This window comes from Balaenoptera physalus (assembly GCF_965194825.1).
Source record: "Balaenoptera physalus genome assembly, chromosome: 12".
Classification (NCBI taxonomy): domain Eukaryota; kingdom Metazoa; phylum Chordata; class Mammalia; order Artiodactyla; family Balaenopteridae; genus Balaenoptera; species Balaenoptera physalus.
This window is the reverse complement of record NC_138897.1, coordinates 89,729,094-89,753,239: the sequence shown is the minus strand read 5'-3', so window position 1 is coordinate 89,753,239 and position 24,146 is coordinate 89,729,094. Positions and strand designations below refer to the sequence as shown.

Sequence of the window (24,146 nt, the reverse complement as noted above, 5' to 3'; positions counted from 1 at the left end):
GGGTGTGTTCTAGGCCCCGCCCCACTCCCCGGCCTCACAACCCCCCTTCAAAAGAACAACCAATCACCGTCGAACCGCGTTGCTACAGAAACTCTTATCACCACCCCTTTTCCTCCCAGCAAGCTGTGCGACGCGCCGGTTATTAGCCTCTTTGTGCCATCCGGGTCTCTCGCGCGAGCGACTTCAGTCTGGCGAAGCGTTTAGGCGGCCGGTACTGTGGAGAGCGGGAAGTGGAGGTGCCGCCGTAGCGGCCAGGACTCTGCACTATGGCGGTAGGTGCCGAATCTGAGTTTAAAGTCAGGCATATTTTTCTGCTGCTCTGCAAAGAAGGGATGAACGGCTCCCAGAGCTGTTGTCGGGGCTAGTGTGTGGACAAGATGGCGCCGCGGCCTTCTTCTGCGCCCGCCATCATTGCTGGCTGCTGTAGGGAGGGGGAAAGAAGGCGGTGTCGATGGGGGTGGGGAGCCGCAGGGAGTGTCTTTTCTTCCAGAACTTTCCTCGTGTCTTTCCCAGTTTTATGTTCCTTTTGTTCCACAGAACTGACTCCAGTTTTGCTTACTCACTCTGGTTGGTGATTAATATTGAGTTTCGTTAGGGCTTGGGCATTTATGTTCGCGGTGGGAAAGGGCTGGGGAAGAGAGAAAAGGGATCAGGGGTCGTCTCTGAAAAGTATGGGGTCAAAAAGGCGGTGCCTGTAAGAGGTAGAACGTGAGAAGAGAGCAAGCGGTCTTGTAGCGATTATTTTGCCTACGCTCAATGAGATGATTTTAGCTGCATAATTTCGGTTAGGGTGAACGTCCGTGTAAACCTTAGTTTATTCCTTAGTAAGCATCTAGGGGACGTGTTTCTCGAAGGGAGTAAAAATTCGACTTAATGAGAAGTCTTTGGAGCTACGAATTCTGACGCTCCGTTTCCGAAGCGGCTCCTGATGTAATAATCATTTTGAGGTTTTTCGAGAAACATAATCAAAGCCCTAACATGGGCATTGTTACTTTAAATTTGGGAGTCCTTCATAGGCCCGTTTAATTTTAAATGAAAGCTACAGTTCTTAAATTACCTTTTCTGAGAAGTTAAGCCTGCTTTGGATATAAGATGCCCAATCCTGATAGATCGCATTATTGTGTGATTACTTCATTTTACTTACCCGGTTACAAGAAAAATGCAAACATTTTGCATTCTTTTCCATTGACTAAAAAGTTGTGTTTTCTCGTTTTCGAAGATAAATAGGACTATTAAGCATAACGAAAAACTCGTAGATTACTCATCCTGATCATTGGGGTATCTGGAAGTAGAAATCGTTGTCTGCCCCTCCCCCCCGCGCCCCCATGCTTAATTGATTTCATTTAGAACCCAGTTTCTGATAACCGATTTAGAACCCCTGTTGGAACAGTTGGGCACATAATCGATTTAAATATTTTTTTAACTAGTGTTTTGGGCCTCTTAATCTACTTGAAAGAACAGTATTATTTTACTTGGGCTCAAATATTTAAAAAACAACAACAATTCAGACATTCGTTTCTGCAGCGCCTTGTTCAATAAAAAGACACGGTCCCCTCGAGATGTGGCCTAGTATTAAGTCCAGTGTGCCATCTTTGCACTGGAAAAAGATTCCTATACTATGTCTTGAGTGCCATTGGGGTTTTAAAGATGATGTGAATTTTAAGGAACCGTGTTGTTTTTCTAATAGAGCAAATGGTAGAGTGAAGGGCATTTTTGCAGTTAGCATTTAAGATTTACACATAGGTCTGTACTAAATTGAAATCTTAGATATTTTCAGAGAAGTTTTAATACTCAATTTTACTTGGATACTTTTGTTATGCTACTATAATATATTCTCAAGGAAATAAAAGCTTCGGGTGAGCTAAGCGGCCCCCTATTATTCATATCTGTTTAGTGATACGATGGTTTTTGTTTTTGTCCTGTAGTGTGTTTTACAGATGAAAATGGCTGTTTGGTGTAGGTTATTAGCCCGTTTTACAGAGTGCCTTCCCTTAAGGGCATTTTACTGAGTGTAACTTTACCAACACAGCACATCAGAGACCTGTCAGAAATAATCCTTAAGAATAGTGATGAGGGGATTGACGTATATACACTAAGATGTATAAAATGGATAACTAATAATAACCTGCTGTATAAAAAAATAAATAAAATTCAAAAATTAAAAAAAAAGAATAGTGATGAGAGGACTTCCCTGGTGGTCCAGTGGTTAAGACTCCATGCTTCCATTGCAGGGGCCACGGGCTACATCCGTGGTCGGGGAACTAAGATCCACGTGCCGCATGGCGAGGCCCAAAAAGAAAAAAGAATAGTGATGAGAACAAGAATAAAAGAAAATGACCAATGTTAGTTGTGAAAATCAGAATCATCTTTAGTTGTGTGATAGAGTAGTGTCATGTATTACTATTAGACAGCAAAGAGAGTACCATCTTACGTGAGTCAGCTAATGTTGCTGGATCTCATCTGTGAAATGGGAAAGTTGAGCTTGATTCTAAGAGATGAGAGCCTTTCTGCACAAAAATTTTATGATTCCAGAAATCACCCATACATAGAGAAACGTGTGCTGGAGTGGGCCTCCCCAGTAATTAGGTGTTTCGTCCTATTTGTTAGTGGGTTTTTTGGTAACATTGTTAGAGGCATAACACATAATATGTCTTTCATCCTAACTAACCTGTAAATCCTTCCCTTTTAATTTATTATTTTATTCCTGAAGTCTAACATCGAGTTAGGTGCATTTTTGACTGTCAGAAAATAGTTAAAATAATGTGACCTGTCACACTTATTTGTTAAAGTACTCCCCATTTAGTTTACTTGGTGTTTGTTTTCTGGACTAATCTTCCTCAAGGAAGAAGTGCATTATCATGTGATTATTCCTCCTGCTGAAAATGTATAGTATATTCACTATTTACCCATTCCAGATCTTTTTTCTGTAAAGAGCAAGTTAGTCGATACTTCAGGCATTGTGGACCACGTGCAGCATACGGTCTCTGTCACGTTCCTTGCTTGCTTGTTGTAACAACCCTTTTAAAAATGTAAAAGTCATTCTTAGCTCAAGGGCGATACTTTGCTAACTCATGTGCTCAGTAATCAACTCCCCAGGCATATTGACTATTTTCGTATTTCCTCTCTGGTTAGATGGGTCACCAACGTCCACCTTCCACATATTACGGAAACTGTTTTCCCTGCCTTTTATCAGAATCTCACTCAGGAGAACATTTAGGTTCTAGTTTCTCCTTGAAGCTTTTTTTCTATGACTTTTTTTTTTGATAAACTTATTGATTGATTGATTGACGCTTTGGGTCTTCGGTGCTGCGCACGGGCTTTCTCTAGTTGCGGAGAGCGAGGGCTACTCTTCGTTGCAGTGCGCAGGCTTCTTATTGTGGTGGCTTCTCTTGTTCCGGAGCACCAGCTCTAGGCACGCGGGCTCAGTAGTTGTGATTCACAGGCTGTAGAGCGCAGGCTCAGTAGTTGTGGTGCAGGGGCTTAGTTGCTCTGTGGCATGTGGGATCTTCCTGGACCAGGGCTCGAATCCGTGAATCCGTGTCCCCTGCGTTGGCAGGCGGATCTTAACCGCTGCGCCACCAGGTAAGTCCCTCTATGACTCATTTAAATCAGTTTCATGAAGGAACCTACTCTCTTAGGTAAATCAGGTCTTTGGGAAAGAGTGTGTACTCTTGACTATTTAAATTTTTTTTAAATTTATATTGTGATAACTTATAAAATGCTTTAAAGCAGAAACAACTTAATGTTTCCATAGCCCAGAGCGTATGTGAGGAGAGGCAGACCATATTTTGCAGCAGCCCTGTGCCAAGGGGCTTTCATTAAAGAGGGTTAATGAAATTAAGATTGGGTTCTCAGATAGGTAAGTTAATTTTCTGTTTTTTTTTTTTTTTTTTTAGTAATATTCTAGAACCATTCTCTTTGCTTTTTAAGATTTTACAGTCCTCGGTCTTTTTAACCTTTAACAGCTCATTTTTAAATGCCTCTTTATGCTAATTTAAAATACAAGTATTGGAAAAGTCAACTAAATGAATTCACAGATCTAAAATGAACTCTATTTTCTCTGCTTGAATACTTATTGGAAATACTTGGAGCCCTATTTTCCCCTTCTCCCCATGTTTTGAAAGTTATAAAAATAATGATTAAAAAAAATAAAGATATATCCATTCAGTTACATGTGTCTCTTTGGTATTGGGTTAGTCATTTCAATTTATTCAGGCCTACTTAGCAAGTACAAAGCATATTTAGCTACTTGGAAATAAGTTCTTCTGATTTCTTGATTTTCTTTATTTTTTAATTTTGTAAAACTCAAGGATAACTATCTTTCCTCCCTTCTCACTCTTTTAAGCAATTGGAAACATTTTAAATGCAGTTAAGAATTTATAACCATTTTTCTCTAAACTTTTAGGCTAGTGATACAGAACGAGATGGACTAGCCCCAGAAAAGACATCCCCAGATAGAGATAAGAAAAAAGAGCAGTCCGATGTATCTGTTTCTCCCAGAGCCTCAAAACATCATTATTCAAGATCACGATCAAGGTCAAGAGAAAGAAAACGAAAGTCAGGTATGTATAAGACATAAGTTTACTGATCTAATTAATATGTGTTCTTCCCATTGAGAAATGGATAGTGAAAAGTGCATTGGGAATTTTCTGGAGAATTTTTCAATTATGAGGAGTACGAATGTCCTAATACAGGAATTTTATAACTTGTCAAAGACAAAATGTATGCTTAAATTTGTGTCACAATAACTATTATCCCTCAGATGTTCAAATTTTATCCTTTCAACATACGCAAAACAGTATTTTGAAAGATGTAGTCTGGGCAGTGATATACTCTGAACTTATTTAACATCTTAGACATGAGTTACAAGAACATTTTTAACCTTGGTTTTCTTTTTAACTTAATGTTAAAGTATTTCTGAAAGCAAGAGTTTTTAGTGTTTTGAAGTGCTCCTTATTTGGAGCATTTTTTTAGCTAGACTGATGTGGCATAGAAAGCATGATGTATTGCTAATGAATCAATACTTAAGTAGTTAAAAGAGAAATAGAATAGAAATGAGTTTAAAAGTTTCAAGACCTGGGCTCTGGTTATTTATCCTTTGCACCCACAGATAGTCCATCTACAAAATGGTTTCAAATGTAATTTTTATGTATATGTTTGAAACTGTACAGTATCATCATAACTACTTTTTAATGGGAATTTTTCTAAACTGTAACATCCTTTTGGCTACTTATAAGACACCAAGTATAATTCAACCTGTTTGTTTTCTCTTGCATTCTTTGTTCCTTTTGTTCTTAATTGTTTTCCTCTAATAAGACCCTTTATAAGTTTGCTATGTAATAGGAAGCAAGATGAACTGGACAGAATGTTTTGTAAAATATAAAGAATCTGTGACCACCTAAAAGACAGTCTGTTTGTCATGTGTCATGGAACATGGACTTGTTGTGGAACTTTTTTTGCTTACTTATTTGATTATATTCTGGTTTGCTCAGATTGCTTGATTTATTTCAGATACGTGAAGTATTACTGTAGTAGAATAATCCCACCCCTGCCATAAAAAAATAGGCTTTAGAGGATGACTAGTAAATAGATTAGTTAAGCAAGTGGCCAGAAGTGTCCTTTGTATGAGTTTTGGAGTTTGTGTTTGAGATGTTTCTGTACCATTATTTATGGTGAATTTTTGTGTGTTCACAGATAATGAAGGAAGAAAACACAGGAGCCGGAGCAGAAGCAAAGAGGTAATTAACACTTTGTAGTGAATAGGCACTTTAGAATACTTGTAAAGTATCTGGTAGAAATGTTTGTGTGAATATATGATATTGTCAAGGTAAGTACCAAAACTTGAAATTTAAAAGGTTTAATTCAGTTATAAAATAAGCATGATTTGGATTCATCATTTTTCAAGAAGATAGTTGTTTATATGAAAAGTTCATTCAGAAACTATTAATGTTATGTTGTGAAAATATTCACAATAAAAATTTCATATGAAGAATATAACTGGTTTTTTAGGCCTGTCACACAGAGCTTCCATTAATCTGAGGTCCCGAGTCTCTTTATGCCTGATGACTGCTCAGGACTTTTAAATAGCAATCATCTTTAAGTAGCAATACTCTAGATATCTATGGGCTAGTTTTTCTTTATGGAAGATAATGAGAGTCCTTTTCATTAGTAAACTAGTTTGATTCCCTAAGAATAGTATTGAATTTTGAAATAAAAGTGTCAGTGAGGGACTGCTGGAAAGATGGCGGTGACACAAAACTTGAGGATAAAGAAAGACAGCAGCTGTATTGCAGAGGAGTTAACTTGCCCACCTGAGAAGACAAGGAGTGAGCCAACAAAGGAAGAGCAGAAGTAGAAGCCAAAAAGGGAGGAGAAGAGTCTCATGGGGGCTGGGCAAGGGACTCCTTAAACAACTGTGGGCAGGGACTTCACCTCTTCCCCTAATGGAAGCTCTGTTGAATTTTAATTTAGGAGAGTTTTTGTGAAAATGACTATTTTGTTTAGCTCACATGATAACATTTCTATAATAAATCATACTCAGCGTGCTAATGCGCGAAGAGACTGAACTGAAGACGCTGCAGACTCAGATAGCAAAATAATAAGCCTACTTCATGATAAGGTAACTATTAGTCATTCAAACTCCTATTTCCCTTAAGTATATCTTAAATCAGTTAAGGGTTTTAATGGTTTTTTAAAAAAATAATAATAGTAATGTTATGTTTGGAAAACTGGTTTGAAGTAAACTAAAACTTTTGCAAGCTTAACCACTTAAAGCTTTTCCAGTTTGCCACCATATGGCAAAATCAAGGAAATAGTCTTTTTTATAAGCTCATATGGAGAACTGGCATTGAAACTAAAATTTAGCTGTGTCTCCAGGTCTCTTATTTTTCTGCAAAATATAAATTACAGACTATGATCCTTTTCTGATGTATCACCATGCATGTTCTAAAATGTTTGACTAAGTTTTTTGTTTTTAAGAAAAGTTAATCTTGAGTGGAAGGAAATATGCTAAGGTCTATTCTGGGAACTATGAGATAAGTGTCCTGTTGTGGTGGAAAACGGTGGCCTGGGTGTCAGAAGAATATGGGGTCTGGGTTCAACTCTCCTAATACGTAGCTTTGTGACTTTAGATCTTAATTTAGTCATATATAAAGTAAGGGGATTTAGAAGATCTGAGTTTCCTTCCAGCTTTAAAATTGTGATTCTGAAATGTCCAGGATTTTAAGCTTTAGCTACAAGATGGATTTGACAAATCTTAATGTGGGGAAATCGAATGTTTAGCGCTTCCTAATTCAGTATGTGAGTGTAGGATGGAGACTTGATCATACAATTAATTTAGCTCAGTCTCTGAATGCATATGTTGTGAAAGCAAAAGCCTTGGTTTTTATAATCATTCAGAATATGGGGGAAGTATGTATTATATAATGGTATAGGGATTAATTGTGTTACACCTAGTTTGATTTCAAAAAAATTAAAACAGATATGGTTGCCATTTTCTACCCTAGGTACATGAAATGTAATAGAACTCCAAGCCTGTTGGGATATATGCAAGATGAAAAGTGATTGCTTCACAGTTTAGGATTGGGAGAAAAATCAAGAGCCGTCTTTAAGAAAGGATGTGGCAGTATAGCTATAAAAAGGACACTTAACTTTGCGTAAAGTAATTTGAAGTTGCAGAAGATATTAATACTTAGGTTAATTTTACTTAGTTACCTAATTGGAAATGCATTTTTCTGGTGCATTTCTTTGTGTCCTTATCTTCGTTATTGTTAACTTTTAAAACTTAATATTATGTACTCTGGATTTAGAAGTTGTTGTATATATATGTCTTTTTCTCTGAAAGGTTTGTTGGAAAATTGAAAAAATTTTGATACATGTGTACTTCCCTCTTAGATAAAAGAAACATCAGGGATTCCTCTTTTTCTGAAATAGTGGTTTTTCGATATTATTAACATTGAAAGTTATTGTTTTGATTGTGGTATTGAAAGTATTTGGGGGTGGAAACTGCATTTGGGGGGGTTTATAAAGAAAAAGTAAAATTAGTAATATACATCTGCAACATTTGGGTGATGTGAAACTAGATCTTTTTTAAAATTTGCCACACACTCCTAAGGTTACTAATGTTGCATCACAACATTTTTGCTACTGATACCCATACTAACTCTCTTTGTTGCACTATTTTCCTGAAAGAACCAACTTCTTCTTAAAACAGGCAAGAAGACATGAATCCAAAGATAAATCCTCTAAGAAACACAAGTCTGAAGAACATAATGACAAAGAGCATTCTTCTGATAAAGGAAGAGAGCGGCTAAATTCATCTGAAAATGGTGAGGACAGACACAAACGCAAAGAAAGAAAGTCATCAAGAGGCAGAAGTCATTCAAGGTCTAGGTCTCGTGAAAGGTAAGTAGTTTTTCCTAAGTTAATGCCTTCTGAAGAACTCCTGAATTACATAAAGGTTTGCATTAATGGAGCAACACCCAAAAAAATCTTAGTTAGAAAATTGGTATTTTTAACTTTCTGAGTTGTCTGTCACGGTGAAAAAATTTTTGCTGAACTATGTTTATATAGTTTGCTAATATCATAATCCTTTTACATTGCTGGTGCAGGATTCATTTGCTGCTGAACTCTAATCTAGGTTTTATTTAGGTATGGGTTAAAAGATTTTTGAGAAACTGGGTCATGGTTCAGATTTTTGTGGCTTTTTTTGTGTGTTTTAAGGAACCAGTGTCTGCAACATATTTTGCGGATTTCTGTGGGGAATATGTGTGTGGTATCAGATTCAGTCAAAAATTTTCAGTAGTAGAATAACTTGATTGTTACTCTTAGAAATAGTTTGGTACGGCAATAGACTTCAAGCTATTAAACAGCAGAATCTTAAATTGGGGTAGGAAACATTGCTTTTTTGACGTTATCAGTTTATTGTGTTCCCTCTAAGTAACTACAAATTTATGTACTTGAATTTCAGACGTCATCGTAGTAGGAGCAGAGAGCGGAAGAAGTCAAGATCCAGGAGTAGGGAGCGGAAAAAGTCAAGATCCAGAAGCAGAGAGAGGAAGAAATCACGATCCAGAAGCAGGGAGAGAAAACGTCGGATCCGATCTCGTTCCCGCTCAAGATCAAGACACAGACATAGGAGTAGAAGCAGGAGTAGGACAAGGAGTAGAAGTCGGTAGGCATTCATCATCTTGAATAAAATCAAATAGGGCCTCACAGGGTCTGTTAAGTCAGGCTTAGAAAGGTTAAGTAACTTGCTCAAGAAGCCCAGTATCATACAGTTCTTAAATGGTAAAGCTAGGACCTGGTCCCAGATGCATCTGAAAGCAAAGTCCGTATGTGTGCTTAATCCACCGTACTAGTTATACTCTCTCAGATACTCAAAAAGATGAGCTTATAAATCCACACTTGTCTTGACTGGAAGGAAATTTTAATTTGTTTATGCAAGAAATACAATAAAGAGCATTTAATTATAAATATTCAGAGAATATGTTTATTCTCTACTAATATTATTAATAGTGTATTATATCTATATTCACAGATACTGGTAATAAAGTTAATGTGACAGCTTCTTTGTTCATTAAGTCAAACAGTCTATAAAAGAATGAAGTATGGGTAAAAGTGTACTTTGGTTTATAATAACTTGGTTTGTCACTTGTTTGATCATTTTTTCAGTTTTTAATCAGTGGTTTTAGTATGTAATAGTTGCCTAAATTGAACTTTACCAGTTAGGAGATTTAGTCAATCTAAAGTGGTAATTTCACCATTAATTACCATTGTTTTTTTTTTTTTTTTTTTAAATCACCATTTGGGCATTCGGGTCATTATTTATGGCATTTCTAGTTTTAACCACTGATACCTTTGATTCTACTCAATGACTATTTTTAATTTTTCTCATTTTGTTTTAGTGATTTATATTTTTGAAAACATTTACAAGTTAATTCATTGTACATTAGAATACTAGGACCATTTAACTTATCAATCCCACTAGTAGGAATTTATCCTATTGACCTGCACAAGTGTAAAATGACTAACGTACAAGTCTAGCCTTTGCAACGTTGGGTATAATAGCAAAAGATTGGAAACAACCTAAATGTCCATCTGAAACAGGGATGGTTAAGTGAATTTATAGAAACTAGTCTTTTACACAAGGAACTTGGGTTGCCTATGGAAGGTGTACAACAGAGGTGGAAAGGAAAGGGTTCAAAATATATTTCCTAGACCAGTTTAATTTTTATTGAACTATGTAACTATAATTTATTTTGATTCAATAAAATAATTATTACTTGGCCATACTGAGACATGTAAAATATGATTTATTAAAGAGATAGAAAGAAGAGAATTGAAAAACCGAGAAGATTTAGCAGAAGTTTAAGCCGAACTCCTAGCCCACCTCCCTTCCGAGGCAGAAACACAGCAATGGATGCACAAGAAGCTTTAGCTAGGAGGTGCGTGTATTTTTTATTCGATACATTTTTTTTCTCCTTTTCATCTTGAGGTAGATATTCAATTGTGTGGACCAAATGAATGCTTTCAGAGGATAATTCAAATAATTAAATCTAGCCATAACTACTGTGGCAGTTTTGTGATACAGAACTGCATTAAGTGGTTTGTTAATTCTCATCTTTAATTTGCTTATTTGCACTACTGGAAAGAGTATTTCTTCAACGGTTTCTTTTTTCTTCATGATTAACTAATTCATTTTTCTCAAGTCTAGACTCATAAATATTTTCAGTTGGCCATTGGAACTTTTTAAAAAATCTTAAATGTGATCTAAGAACTGTTAATTTTGCATCTAAAACTGCTTTGTCTTTACTTTCTTTGTTCTTCCTTAAGAAAAGTCTCTGAAACAATAAGTAGAATTCTGTCAATAGTTTTCTTATTTTGAAGGTGGCAAATAATAAGCCAGTTCATTTGATCTTAAAGTTTTTACTGCTGTGATAGCATAGGAAGATCATTGTATTTTAAAATTTTCTAATGTTTCAAAGATGGGTGATTGTGGGACCACACACAGCAGGGCTGTCTAACCGAAATCTGCAAAACCATTGAAAGAACTGCCTCATAGAGGCAAGAAGTAAAGTAGAATCCAAGCCCTTGTTTGCAGGTTTTCCCATATTCTGAAAACTAAAATCTTTTGATTTTTTTTTCTTTATGAAATTGAGTTTGTATTTTTTTTTTTATTACAAAAATGCAGTTATCACAATGTAACCTGATGGGCTGCTGCCCTGTGAACCCAGCCTGGCAGAAACTCCAGCTGAACAGCAGCAGCAGCAAAGGTGTGAGCTCACCCCTTCTTCATTCCATTCACCTTAGTGAATGGTATTGATTCCAAACCTGCAGTGGCCATTTAAAATATACAGCCAGTAGCTGTCAATCACTTTCTGACTGAAACTAAAATCAACAGAATTAGGAAATAATTTTCTACAATATCTGAACTAATTTATAAAGAATGGTCCGTTAACTTTGATCATGAATTTTTTTAAGCCCTAAAGTTTATTCTTGTTTACTCTTAAGTTTATTGTATTTTAATTTTTGGATTATACTAAAGTTGAATCTAACTAGCATCTAAAACTTTAACTTAGTCTACTTAGTGATTTTCAGGTGACAATTTTAAAAACTGCTTTGGAAATATTTTTATTTATGAATCTATGTTTTAACATTAATCCTAATCAGAAACTTGTTTCCAAGGACAAATTCAAGGCTGTACTACTTGTCTTTCTTTCATGTGTGCTCAATAGAAGGGAACAAAATTATAGATTGTTATCCTCCTTTTATGTAAATTACAGCAATTGTTAAATGTCAGTTTTCTACTACTGTATTTTACTTGTAGTGCCCACTGCTCCCCTCCCCCAAAAAACTTTCTGCAATCCTTGCCCCTTTATACCACTTTAAAGGAGGGAGAGGGTGGTGTTTAACTTATGATTGGTAAATCAAGGAATCTTCAGAAGAAAAGGGCTTTCTCTTTCAGGAACTCATTGTGAAGATAACATTACTTACGATTTGCTATATACCAGATAGATACCTACTTGACAGCACATTTTGTTTAGTATGTGTATTCAGTGGTGAATTTAGTGTGAATCAGAATTCGTTTTTGTTTGGGGATGAATTTGTGTTTCACGTTTCCAGTTCCTTTGCTAATAATTTCTTTACCTCCTAAAAGTAATTTTCTAATATTTAGTTTTTTTACCCCCATTTTATTAGATTATAGAGGGTGGCAGGGTTTGCTTGCCCTTTTTTAAATTTTATTTTTGGCTTTTTAATTTTCACTGATTTAGAGACTAATAAAGTCTGTTTAGATATAAAAATCATCTGCATGTTTTGATTGTCCTTAATCCTGTATCAGCCTCCCTTAAGAAACATTTAGGTAATTCTATAAATTATTGCATGTACCCTAAGATTTACTCAGTTTTCAGTATGTTTTCTCAATGCCTCAATTTGCAAGATTTAATTTTATCCTTACTCCTATAACCAGCACTGATGAAGATTGAATAATTTTTTATCTCTTAACCATTTTAATGATTCTCTGTGGGAACTATATATAAAAGCTACTAGAGTTGTTGGCTATTCAGTGAAATTAAAAATGTTTAAAACCAGTAGTGAAATATTATTTAATTGTGACTGATACCATCTTAAGAATGATTGCTTTTTTCCCCACATGCAGATATCAATTTGGGGAAGGTATTAAATTTATTTAAAATTCTATATAAAGTGTTTTATGCCTACATATGTATACATAGAGATTAATGTTGGCTTTATATTGATATTCTTATTAAATTGTCTTTGACAGGTTGGAAAGGGCAAAGAAATTACAAGAACAACGAGAAAAGGAAATGGTTGAAAAACAAAAACAACAGGAAATAGCTGCAGGTAATTTTTGTTTTCTTTATTATGGAAGTATGACATTTTTTTGTAAAACATTTGAAAAGTTCAGGAAAAGTAATAGGAAGAGAATCACGTATGATCCCTTCTACCCGTCAGTATGCTGTAGATCAGTATGCTGTAAATTATTAATTGAATTGTGAACATGTTATTTTTAGTGTTAACTTTTGTGCCTCATAAAACTTTTTTTGCACTGTATTTCTGATTTGGTCAATGTAGATAATTTTGAAAAGTGAATAGTGACTGTTCTTGTTCATGTAGCAGTTTAGCCATCACTGCATATATCTTTTAGTTATGATTTTAGAAATACAGTTTATTAAAGATGATGAACTGAACTGGAGTATGTATTATGTCTTACTATTAAGGAAATCAAGTTTTTAGACAACACAGACACACTGCCTGTGGATGATTAAAAGGTGATCAGAGAGAGCCTGTATGAAATGTAATCTGGAGGGTGGAAGTAACAGACCTGGCACTTAACTTTTATAGGACTTGGGCCTAGTATGTTAAGTGTGTATAATACCTGTTTAATAGTTTTAAACGTTTCTTGTGAGTTTCAAAGTAGGTGTTGTGAGATCATTTTGTGAGCTATAAAGAACCATACAAATAAAAGTCAATTTATTAAAAGTTTAGCTACAATCACTATAGTTCATTTCCATTGAAATCATACACCTTTATGTTATTCGCAGGATTCTCTTTATCCTCAGAAGTGAAGTTTAAGTATATATAAGGGATCATATACAGAAATGTCTAGTGATGAATACATTAAATAAATGTTTGCTAAAATGTTATTGCTTTATAAGCTTAACACTAAGTCATTTTTTATTTAGTGAAAATATTCCGCCTTTTTGCAGATTAGTAGCTCTTATGTATAAATAATGTATTACTGTAAATTAGGAGGTTTGTTTTGGTTAAAATCCATACTTATTTCCTCTTCAGCAGCTGCAGCTACCGGAGGTTCTGTTCTCAATGTTGCTGCCCTATTGGCATCAGGAACACAAGTAACTCCTCAGATAGCTATGGCAGCTCAAATGGCAGCCTTGCAGGCTAAAGCTTTGGCAGAGACTGGAATAGCTGTACCTAGCTATTACAACCCAGCAGCTGTGAATCCAATGAAATTTGCTGAACAAGAGAAAAAAAGGAAAATGCTTTGGCAAGGCAAGAAAGAAGGAGTAAGTTCTCTTATTCTCCTTTTTTGTCATTGATTCCTCAGCTTAGAAAAACAAATTTGGATTGGAAAAGATTAGTTTGGGTTTATCTTTCTTCTGAGAGCCTAACTGGAATAATTTAATTTGCTACAATTATTAGCAAAAATAATAAATGCACGATCTAAGTCAGGCTTTCAAAGAAAACCAATATTGCCCTACATTTATTAAGGGGAAAGAGTTGGTTCCTTAGCTTAGATTTTTTTCATATTATTAAGATAATTATAAATTCCATTGGTGGAATGCCATAAATGCTGTTGTTTTTCTACTAAGACTATATTATGGAAAGATCTAGTATCATAATAAAAGGTATTTAAGCTTTACATATGCTAAAAATTCATTGTTTTTTTTAACAGGACAAATCCCAGTCTGCTGAAATATGGGAGAAATTAAATTTTGGAAACAAGGACCAAAATGTCAAATTTAGGAAATTAATGGGTATCAAGGTGAGTTATACACTTCGTAATAAAGTTCATGTCATTTTATATTTTTAGGGTAACATTGGTTCTCAACTTAAACATTATTTCAGTGATGTGTCATCTCTGGGTACTTTCTAGTGCTCTTTCATTTGTGTTCTCTAGATTAACTTCACAGAATTAACCAATAAATTATCATCACTAGTCAACAGTACAAATTGTTAAATTTGATTAAAACATTTGTTGAGGGACTTTCCTGAAGGTCCAGTGGTTAAGACTCCACAATTCCATTGCAGGGGACGTGGGTTCAATCCCTGGTTGGGGAACTAAGATCCCACATGCTGTGCGGCACGGCCAAAACATAAGAAATAAAACAGTTATTGATTGTTACTGCATGTTTATGCCTTAAGCAAACCTTGTTCAAAATCATAAGCTTCTCTTAGTAAATTTTTTTTAAAAATTTGTAAAAAGGAATTAATTTGCTTTAAAAATTCCCATTTAAATGGAATATTACTCAGCCATAAAAAGGAATGAAACAGTTATTTGTAGTGAGGTGGATGGAACTAGAGTCTGTCGTACAGAATGAAGTAAGTCAGAAAAAGAAAAATACCATATGCTAACGCATATATATGAAATCTAGAAAATTGGTACTGATGAACCTAGTGGTAGGGCAGGAATAAAGATGCAGACATTGCAAACGGACTTGAGGACACGGGGTGGGTGGGGGAAGGGGAGGCTGGGACGTAGTGAGAGAGTAGCATGGACATATATACACTACCAAATGTAAAATGGATGGCTAGTGGGAAGCTGCTGCAAAGCACAGGGAGATCAGCTTGGTGCTTTGTGACTACCTAGAGGGGTGGGATAGAGGGAGGGAGGGAGGGAGGCTCAGGAAGGAGGGGATACGGGGACATATGCATGCATATGGCTGATTCACTTTGTTATACAGCAGAAACTAACACAACATCGTAAAGCAGTTATACTCCAATAAAGATGTATAAAAAGAAAAAATGCCCATTTAAGGCTAACTGTACTTGGTGTGGGGTCGGACTTCCTTAATTTTTTTCAAGGAAGGTTTTTGTTTGAGTTTTTGTGGTTTTTTAAAATTAATTAATTAATTAATTTGGCTGTGCCGGGTCTTAGTTGCAGCAAGCGGGATCTTTTAGTTGCGACATGCGAACTCTTAGTTGCGGCACGTGGGATTAGTTCCCTGACCAGTGGCTGAACCCAGGTCCCCTGCATTGGGAGCACAGTGTCCTAGCCACTGGGCTACCAGGGAAGTCCCAAGGAAGGTTTTAGGTTTTACACGACAACCTGGTATGGTCGACAAATGTTCAGATATTGGTTATTACTAAGGGAGTTGGTTTTTCATTGAAGGGATATTTGGTTTAAACTCCATCCCCATTTTCTATTTACTTTTCCCTAGACACTTTATTTATTTTTGGCTGCGTTGGGTCTTCATTGCCACGCATGGGCTTTCTCTAGTTGCAACGAGAGGGGGCTACTCTTCGTTGCGGTATGCAGGCTTCTCATTGCGGTGGCTTCTCGTGGAGCACGGGCTCCAGGCATGCGGACTTCAGTAGTTGTGGCGCACGGGCACACTTGCTCCATGGCATGTGGGACCTTCCCGGACCAGGGCTTGAACCTGTATCCCCTGCATTGGCAGGCGGATTCTTAACCACTGCGCCACCAGGGAAGTCCCTGGCATGTTCTACATGTTCTTCCTTGGGCCCACTGAATGATTTTTGTTATGTCCTGCTCTATCCCAGTACCTAGAATGAACATTGCCTTGAATTCCATAGGTGCTGAATGAATGAATGGAAGCTAAGTGAGGTCAAATACGTACTGCAAAAATGTGATCTGCTAGTACTTTTTAAGTGAGAAGCACTTTTTATTCCTAGGTGAATTCATTTTAATAGTATATTTTGTATCTGTTATTTAGAGTGAAGATGAAGCTGGATGTAGCTCCGTTGATGAAGAAAGTTACAAGACATTGAAACAGCAGGAAGAAGTATTCAGAAATCTAGACGCTCAGTATGAAATGGCAAGATCACAAACCCACACACAAAGAGGAATGGGATTGGGTTTCACATCATCAATGCGAGGAATGGACACAGTTTGAAGAAAATCACACTTTATATTTGGGACTTTTATAGACTTCTGGTTCTGATGTCAGGTCCTTGTTCACCAAACAGCTGGCATTCTAGCTTGCATGGGTGTTGCATTGACTTTAATTTATTGAAAATACGATTTTTTGTAAATATCAGATCAGTGATAATGGTGTTAGTGTTGTAATCAGGTTAAACCCGCTTCCATTAAACTTGACAGGACTATAGAAGGACAATATTTTTTAGTTAATGAATTCTACTTTTCAAATACATAAAAGCTGCAGATGGGATAAAATCTCATACATGGATTTTTGGTGTCCACTGTCTTGTGTACTTTTGTACTTAACCTTGTACAGTTATTTTCATCTCTTGAAACATGAAAGAAATGTTATGTAGATGTTCTTTAGAAGATCTGGCCATTTGGTACATAATCCAGCACAAATAGGCTGGGTGGTGATGATAATAAAAATGGTTTTCTCAAAACTCGTGTTAATTTAAGTTACCTGGAATTCTTATTTGAATTTGTCTTATGGTTTCTGTAGCATTTTGCAATTTCTAGTAGAAGACACTGGCTAGAAATTCCTTTTTTTTTTTTAAAGAATTATGCTATAGGCAATACCATGGTGAGCAAAAATGTAAAAGGAAGTTGGGAGGAGTGAAAAAACTTAGTAAAATAAATCTGTTTTCCTACTATTATAAGGGACAGAACTGGTGTACAGTATTTGTTAAATATTCCATATGTTATTCAGGAAATAGATTAATACATTAAAGGGATGTAAGCACTTTTATTTTAATAAAGTGCCTTATAACAAGTTCTTTGTATGCCCTTTCCTCATTATCCCTTTTGAATTGTCTAACCTGAAGTACTAAAACAGAAAACAACTTTGTCACTAAATTGAGTAAATTTAGGGCATAGTTTTGGTGGAAGGAGGGGACTACAGAACTTGTACTTCATTTGCTTTCATTTCAACAAATTCATAATTTTTAGCTTTCCCTGGAAAAACCCTTTGAAAAACATCTCCACAATGTAGTAGCACAAGGGAAGACTGTTTAATGTGTTTTGGTAAATGTTTGGTTTTCCCAGAGCACAATTATTTTGGGGAGAGATGGCTCTTCATGCTTCAGTGACAAAGTCAAGTTTCTGGGGAAATAACACCATGGTTTTTCATTTTGGAGTCATCCCAAATTCACGTTTTCCTGGTGAGCTGTACCTTCTGAAATCTGTTTCATTAAGAATGTTTGTGGCAGGGGTGGTGGGGGAAGAATGTTTGTGGGCCTGTAATGCAGTGTGGATATGAAAAGCACACATTAAACTGCTTCCTGTGTTTTTCTATGGTATTTTAGGAACTGGCCATACACGATGAATGATACGGTCCATCCTGTACTCATTTAGTAATTTAAAGAATTTTTGTAGCCAATTTTAAACAGGAAACTAGTTTTCATTCATTTAGTATGTATTCATTTAGTATGTCTAAAATAATTGAGTTAGGTAATCAGTATTAGTAGAGATTTTACATTCTTACTTGCATGCTTGTTTTTGAAATCCAGGGGGTATTTTATATTTTAACATCCCAATTGGGACTGGTCATATGTAAAGTTATTAATAGCTACATACAGCCAGGGGAAACCATCCTGGGCAGTGCAGATTTAGAGGGAGGCATATAGGTAATTGCAATTTGCATAATTAAATTTTACGAAGCAATTATTGGAGTCCTGGGGGTGGGGGACAGTTAACTGCTTGGCTCAATTTGAAATGAGTTTGTAGGGAAGCTTTTATATGCTTAAACTTTGTTTCCCCTTTTTCCTGTCTGTTACTGTGCTTTCCACGTCAGAGCCTGGTACTCCATGATGGATGTTTTGGGCTTTACTCTTGAATGCGACGGGAACATAAGTTGCTGTCCAGGAGATTCTCTAAAGACATGGTAGTAAGACAAGAAGACCACACTATTTGAGGCAAGGTTTTGATAAGCTGTGTGAGAGCAACTGGCTTGGAGGATAAGAAAATTCAAAGATGATGTTTCCAATTTGGGTGATCATTCATTGTGATTAAATTAGAAAACTTAAATACTATAGTAGGTTGGTGGAAGGAGATAGAAGCAGAAATTAAGTTGTGTTATCATTCCAAGTTAATTTCATGGCCAAAAGATGATTTAAGAATATACTTAAATATAATTTCTCTGGGGCCCTCTCCTAGTTCTCCCACTGGCTGTGCATCAATTTCTGTAGTTGTCTCATCCTTAATCCCAGCCCTCTAGGGCTCAGTTCTAGACTTCTTTCCCACTCTGTTCTTCACTATGAAGTCTCATTCTCTATCATCTTTGTATTTACTTTCCATAAAAATTTGAACCAGCCAAATGCTAATCTTTAGTTCAGTCCTCTGTGGAGCTTAGCCAAGTATCTGTGTAATATACACCTCCACTGAGCCCGAAAATTTTACCTTCAATGTACTAGTGCTTCAAAAATTTCTTCCACTAGTCTAGTTACTTACCTAACTAGAGTTATATAAGGATAAAATTGTTTATAAGGATAAAATTGCCTCAAGGTACCACACAGCCAAAATGGAACTCACCCTTTACTCCCAAACCTGGTCAACATCAAATGATTTTTTTCTCTATCTCAAACGATCACTTATTTAACTGGTTTCTTAAGTCAGAATCCTGGCAAATAATTCACCACCCTTTTCTCTCATTCCTATATACAACCCTTCAGTTATCTCTGTTGCTTTAATTTTATCTTTTAAATATCCTCTATTAAATATCAACTCTTCAGCACTATTGCCACTACCCTAATCCAAGCTAACATCTGTAATCTTATTACAAAAATCTATCAGTCTACTAGATTTGGAATTTTACGTTTGCTCCATCGCCAGTCCTTTTCCTATCATGCCATCAGGACCATCTTACCAAAATGAAAATTTGTGGGTCATAGACCCACAACTTGTTTAAAATGTTGAAATGACTTCCCAATTTTGGGGTGGAAACAATGTCCCTAATGTGGTGAGTATTTGCCTAATGTTCCAGCCTCATCTTGCTCCACTCTGCCTTTTCGTTCTACATGCCATTTCTTCAGACTAGGACTCTCTTAATTCCATCCCCCATACTCACCACCAACTTTGCCCTCCTAACACTTTATAATTCAGTTCGAACCTCAGTTCTTCGATTCACTGACTCACACAGAAATGTCAAATTTGTTACATATCCATTCCTGTTTTTATTTCACATATTTATTTCTTAAGATGAATACCCATCAACATCCACTTTGACCCAAGAGCGGGAACATGTATGTTTATTTTTTGTTCCTTTCTTTTGCTAGACTGTACCCTCTATGAAAGCAGGAACTTCTCTAGTTTGCTCACTCTTACACCCTCAGCTCCTAGAACAGTGCCTGGCACATTGAACTCGGTAAATAAATGTAATTGAATGATGAGTGATGAAGGAGAGAAATCACCAAAAGCTGCAACAGACAAATCTAAAATAATCTAAGATCAAGCTAGTTCTTCATGAAAAAGTGAAACAAGCCCAGTAAACTGAAGTAGCTTCTCCAAGATCACAAAGGTAGTCTGTGGCAAAACTGGAGTTCCTTATTCACCAGAATCTGTGATAAGCCGTACATCGTGCTCTGATTTTTTGCAGCCTTAAATGCATAAGAGACAACTCATATTGTTGTAACACATTCTGATCTAGTTGGGCTTTCTTCACGTTAAAAAGGACCAATCCCAGTATGCAATGCAAACGATGAGTTAACAGTCGCTTAGAAACCCATATCCCAGCATGCCTTGCTCCCGAGCGACCTCAGAAGTGGGTATGAGAGACGCCATTGCATTCTGGGAGTTGTAGTCTCACAGGACTGGCCCGCCCATTATGCAGCTTCGGCGGCCTACGTTTGGAGGAAACCGTACTGGGTGGCTTAGGGCGGCCGGAGCCCTGGAGAGCGGTGCCGCCCAACAACCTTTGCCTTCGGCTGGGGGGCCAGCTCCGCCTCTTCTCGTATCTTTCCCATAGCCCAAAATGGCGGCGGAGGTGGATTTCGGCGACCTAGAGCTGTTCGAGGCGTTTGACCACCTAGAGGAGTCGACTCCGAAGCCAGTTCACACCCTCTTCAAGGACGACGACGGCGACGAGGAGGACGAGAATGGGGTCGGCGACGCGGAGCTGCGGGAGCGGCTTCGGCAGTACGAGGAAACCATCGAGCAGCTCCGCGCCGAGAATATCCTTCCCGCTCGCTGGGCCCTGTCACTGGGGAGTGTGGTGTGTGCCGTGCCCGGGAGGGTGCGGGCGGAAATTCCACGAGGCTGAGAATCGCGGGTTCGGGTTGCGTAAGCTGTCCCCGAGGCCTCGGTGCAGACATCTCCCCTTCTGGGATCCGTATCCTGGACCTTATTCGCTCCTCCCGCCCCCCAATCTGGGGCCGGTTTTTAGTGTTATTCCGGACTCTTCCAACTGTTCAGTTGTAGACTCTTCACCACTTCCCTTCCCCTCTTTGGAGTCGTTATCCGAGCTCCTTTTTTGGAGCCAAGCTAAAGTTGTTGCAGTCACGCTGTAGTTGTATGTTAGGAGATACCGGATGCTTAGACCTAGGCGCAGATGTGTCTTTAGGGCGGGGCAAAAGTTAGTGGTGCTAGGATGTGCAGTTGGGGGCGTTAAGGAGTCGAGACATGCAGAGAGAAATGGTTAATTGCTTGATGAACTTCGGGGATTCATTTTAAAGTTCTTCCACTTTGAAATAGCTTCCGTGGTTAAGGTCCATTGCAAACCCCTAGGGAAAACGCGCCAAATAAGTTTCCGTTTGCCTTTAGTCACATGTTTACAGCCTTTCTAGCAAGATGTGTTAATATGTTTATTCCCATTCTTAGAGAATTTTTGGTGTTTTTTTGTTTGTAATACACATGCAGGTAATTTTGGCTCAGGTAGTTTTTCTAGTGTAAAGACCCCTGAAAGTGGTTGGTAAATCATCTTTTAAGGTTTTCGAAGTCATTTTTTCATAATGCCTTTTGCCTCGATATTTTATTATGAAAAATTTCAAAATACAGAAAAGTTGAAAGGATTTTACAGTGAACATTCATAGATTCCATCCTAGATTCTTCAGTTCTTAACAGTCTGTTATGCTGCATAACATTTTTGGTTTAGTCTGTTAGTCTCTTTGAACTACGTGACCCTGCCTTAGAAATACCATGTTGGAAGGGATGAAAACTGTATTTTAGTTTGTAGATCCAGATACCTAGCCCTGCAACAAAACAGGAGGTCAGTAAGTGTGTCATCCTCAAAATATTTGTGTTTTAACGTTTATAACATATGTTTATAACATTGACACCAAAAGTGAGGTTAGTAGTTGAATTTTATGATCTTCATATTTCTATTTAATGAGGGCTTATACTCCTTAACAAGTAATAACATCAAGAACTTAAAAGAAAATTGAACATTCTGACTCGACCAAGGTATGAGATCTTGAATTTGAATATTTAATCACAGGGGTTTTTTTTGCAAAAAGGGTGTTTAGGATTTTTGTACCATTTTGTACTCAAGAAATCATAGTAATGATCCTTTATTTTTAACTTGTGAGGGTAAAATTTGAATTCTCACAACCGTATTAAACTTTGAAACTGACTTATTGGGTGAAAATACATGTGAAACACAATTCAGAAGTTTTTGACTTAATGTTCAGAACAGGCAAGTTATCAACCTGGCTGTTGCTATTCAGCGAACATTTCTGGGAAGTTAGAATTCAGATTACAGTATTAATCTGGCTGAAGATTTATTTATACAATTAAAATGTGCTCATAAATAGAAATAATGCAAGATGCAGCATTTTAGAAGAAGAGAAAGTAGTTGCTTTTGAAAAAAGTACAGTGAGTAAATTTGCATTCAGGCATCTGATTTTAATAGAAGAATAAATGTTGATATTTTGTAATATAAATTTATTTAGTAGTCACTAAATTAAAATATTTCTTAAAGTACAAATTTATTACACAGAACGGTATGTTAAGGCTTTCAGAATATGGGGTACCCTGATGCAGTTTCACATGGAATTTTTTGTCCCTGGTATCAGCTGAATTAACTGGCTACACTGGTGACTAAAACTTTAAAATTTTAGAATTTAACATATGTAGAATTTAGACCTATTTCAGAATATGTCTAAAGAATAACTTCTCTATGCCCTACTTTCCTTCCTCTATGTGAGCACGCTTTGTAGATCTACATTTATTTTTGGTTAGGTAGTAAACATATTGAATGTAACTAGGATTCTTAAAAAATCACAATTTTTATATATGTAAAGATATTTTATTTAGACAAGCATATGCTTTGTAATAGAGTTGTTCATTTAAACATTAAATATTTATTTATAAGGGGGTTATAATCACCTGAATTCAAATGATTACAGCATCATAGGCTTTGCCAATTTATAAGAAGCAAGCATTAGTATCCTGAAAAAGGAATATATATATATATATGTGTGTGTGTGTATATATATATATATATATATATATTTTTTTTTTTTTTTTTTTTTTTTAATTAATAGTCCTCCACATTGTCAGACTGACAAAGCTTTCTACAGAACACCGAGGAAGAAAAAAATAAAATTATTTAGATAAAATTGTACCCTACATCTCTTGATTTAACCCTTATTTTTGGAACTTTCATGATCAGAAGTGTCTCTTCTTTTTATCCAGTAAACATTGTGGGGTGTTTTTTTTTTTTTCTGTTTTTTCTTTATATGATGAAAATTTTCAAACGTACAGAAAGTGGAAAGAATAGTACAGTTAATACCCATATTTTCATCACTTAGATTTAACAATATTTTGCCATATTTCCTTCTTCTAATTCCATATACATACTTTACCCCAAATATTTCAGCATGTATTTTTTTTTCTAAAGACTTTCATGTTACCACAACACCATGATCACACCTAATAACTGGCACGATTTCCTTAATAACATTCCCAACCAGATTCAGATTTCCCCAATTGAATGTCTTTATTGCTGATTTCTCAAACTGAACTCCAGTCAAGGGTCATGCAATTGCATGTAGTTTTTAAAAACATGATGTATTTTTTAAAACTGAAGTTTGTGCAAATTGAAGCAAGTTTCTGGGTGTCTTCATATTTTAATTTTATTTCTCTACTTGATGTGGGCAGTTCCACATACGGATTGATTTATTTCACGTGCTGTACAGGTAGAAGGATTTGAGGCAGGTGTGGAGGAATCAGAGATTCAGCTGCTCCCAGGTTACCGAAGGGATATATAGCAGATTTCCAGGCTGCAGTCTAGTTCTGTTTTTTGCAGTATTTGAAAGTCAAATTCAGGAATGAGATACTTTTTACATCTCTACTTTAAAAATTTGGATTTGAGCTACTTAGTGCAGTGTGCTCTGCCCTCCAGAAAGAGTCTACCCATTTATTTATAGTGTTTCAATTTCCCATATATTTCCAAGCCAATTTCACTGATTCTTTCAGAAATATATTCTTGTAACCTGCTGGTTTATTCAATTCGTCCCTCCCCTCAATTTGTAAACAAACAGCCATTGGGTAAAGAAGCTTTTTGGTT

At 36.5% G+C, this 24,146-nt stretch overlaps 2 protein-coding genes across 14 annotated transcripts in view; both read left to right on the top strand.

Moving 5' to 3' along the window:
• Window positions 1–114: 114 nt before the first annotated feature.
• Window positions 115–17,088, top strand: RSRC2 (arginine and serine rich coiled-coil 2). Of its 8 annotated transcripts, XM_082418293.1 has the most exons (11): window positions 128–272; window positions 3,755–3,859; window positions 4,406–4,562; window positions 5,695–5,738; window positions 8,191–8,403; window positions 8,969–9,172; window positions 10,323–10,445; window positions 12,785–12,864; window positions 13,816–14,048; window positions 14,438–14,527; window positions 16,440–17,088. In XM_082418293.1, exons 3-11 carry the CDS (start codon window positions 4,482–4,484, stop codon window positions 16,617–16,619), a joined length of 1,248 nt encoding a protein of 415 aa, XP_082274419.1. In that variant the 5' UTR covers window positions 128–272; window positions 3,755–3,859; window positions 4,406–4,481; the 3' UTR covers window positions 16,620–17,088. The 8 variants fall into 8 exon arrangements, with proteins under 8 accessions (XP_082274417.1, XP_082274416.1, XP_082274420.1 ...); XM_082418291.1 differs by lacking the exon at window positions 3,755–3,859 and having other exon boundaries at window positions 115–272; window positions 8,213–8,403; window positions 13,819–14,048; XM_082418290.1 differs by lacking the exon at window positions 3,755–3,859 and having other exon boundaries at window positions 115–272; window positions 8,213–8,403.
• A 139-nt stretch (window positions 17,089–17,227) lies between these two features.
• ZCCHC8 (zinc finger CCHC-type containing 8) overlaps window positions 17,228–24,146 on the top strand; it is a 32,579-nt gene continuing 25,660 nt past the window's right edge. For 2 of the 6 annotated variants that reach the window (XR_014251999.1, XM_082418243.1), the window contains exons 1-2: window positions 17,228–20,813; window positions 21,999–22,039. Coding sequence is in view for 3 of the 6 variants with exons in the window: in XM_082418243.1 (XP_082274369.1) it covers window positions 20,613–20,813; window positions 21,999–22,039 (242 nt within the window). In the remaining 3 variants the exon portion in view is untranslated. Of the gene's footprint in view, window positions 20,814–21,995; window positions 22,040–24,146 lie in introns of those variants that run through there. The other 4 variants (XM_082418245.1, XM_082418244.1, XM_082418246.1 and 1 more) reach the window with 4 other exon arrangements.

Coding starts and splice junctions, on each gene's coding strand:
- RSRC2 (XM_082418290.1), top strand. Junction 12,865..13,815: donor ACAACAGGAAATAGCTGCAG/GTAATTTTTGTT, acceptor TTTCCTCTTCAG/CAGCTGCAGCTACCGGAGGT. Junction 14,528..16,439: donor GGAAATTAATGGGTATCAAG/GTGAGTTATACA, acceptor TCTGTTATTTAG/AGTGAAGATGAAGCTGGATG.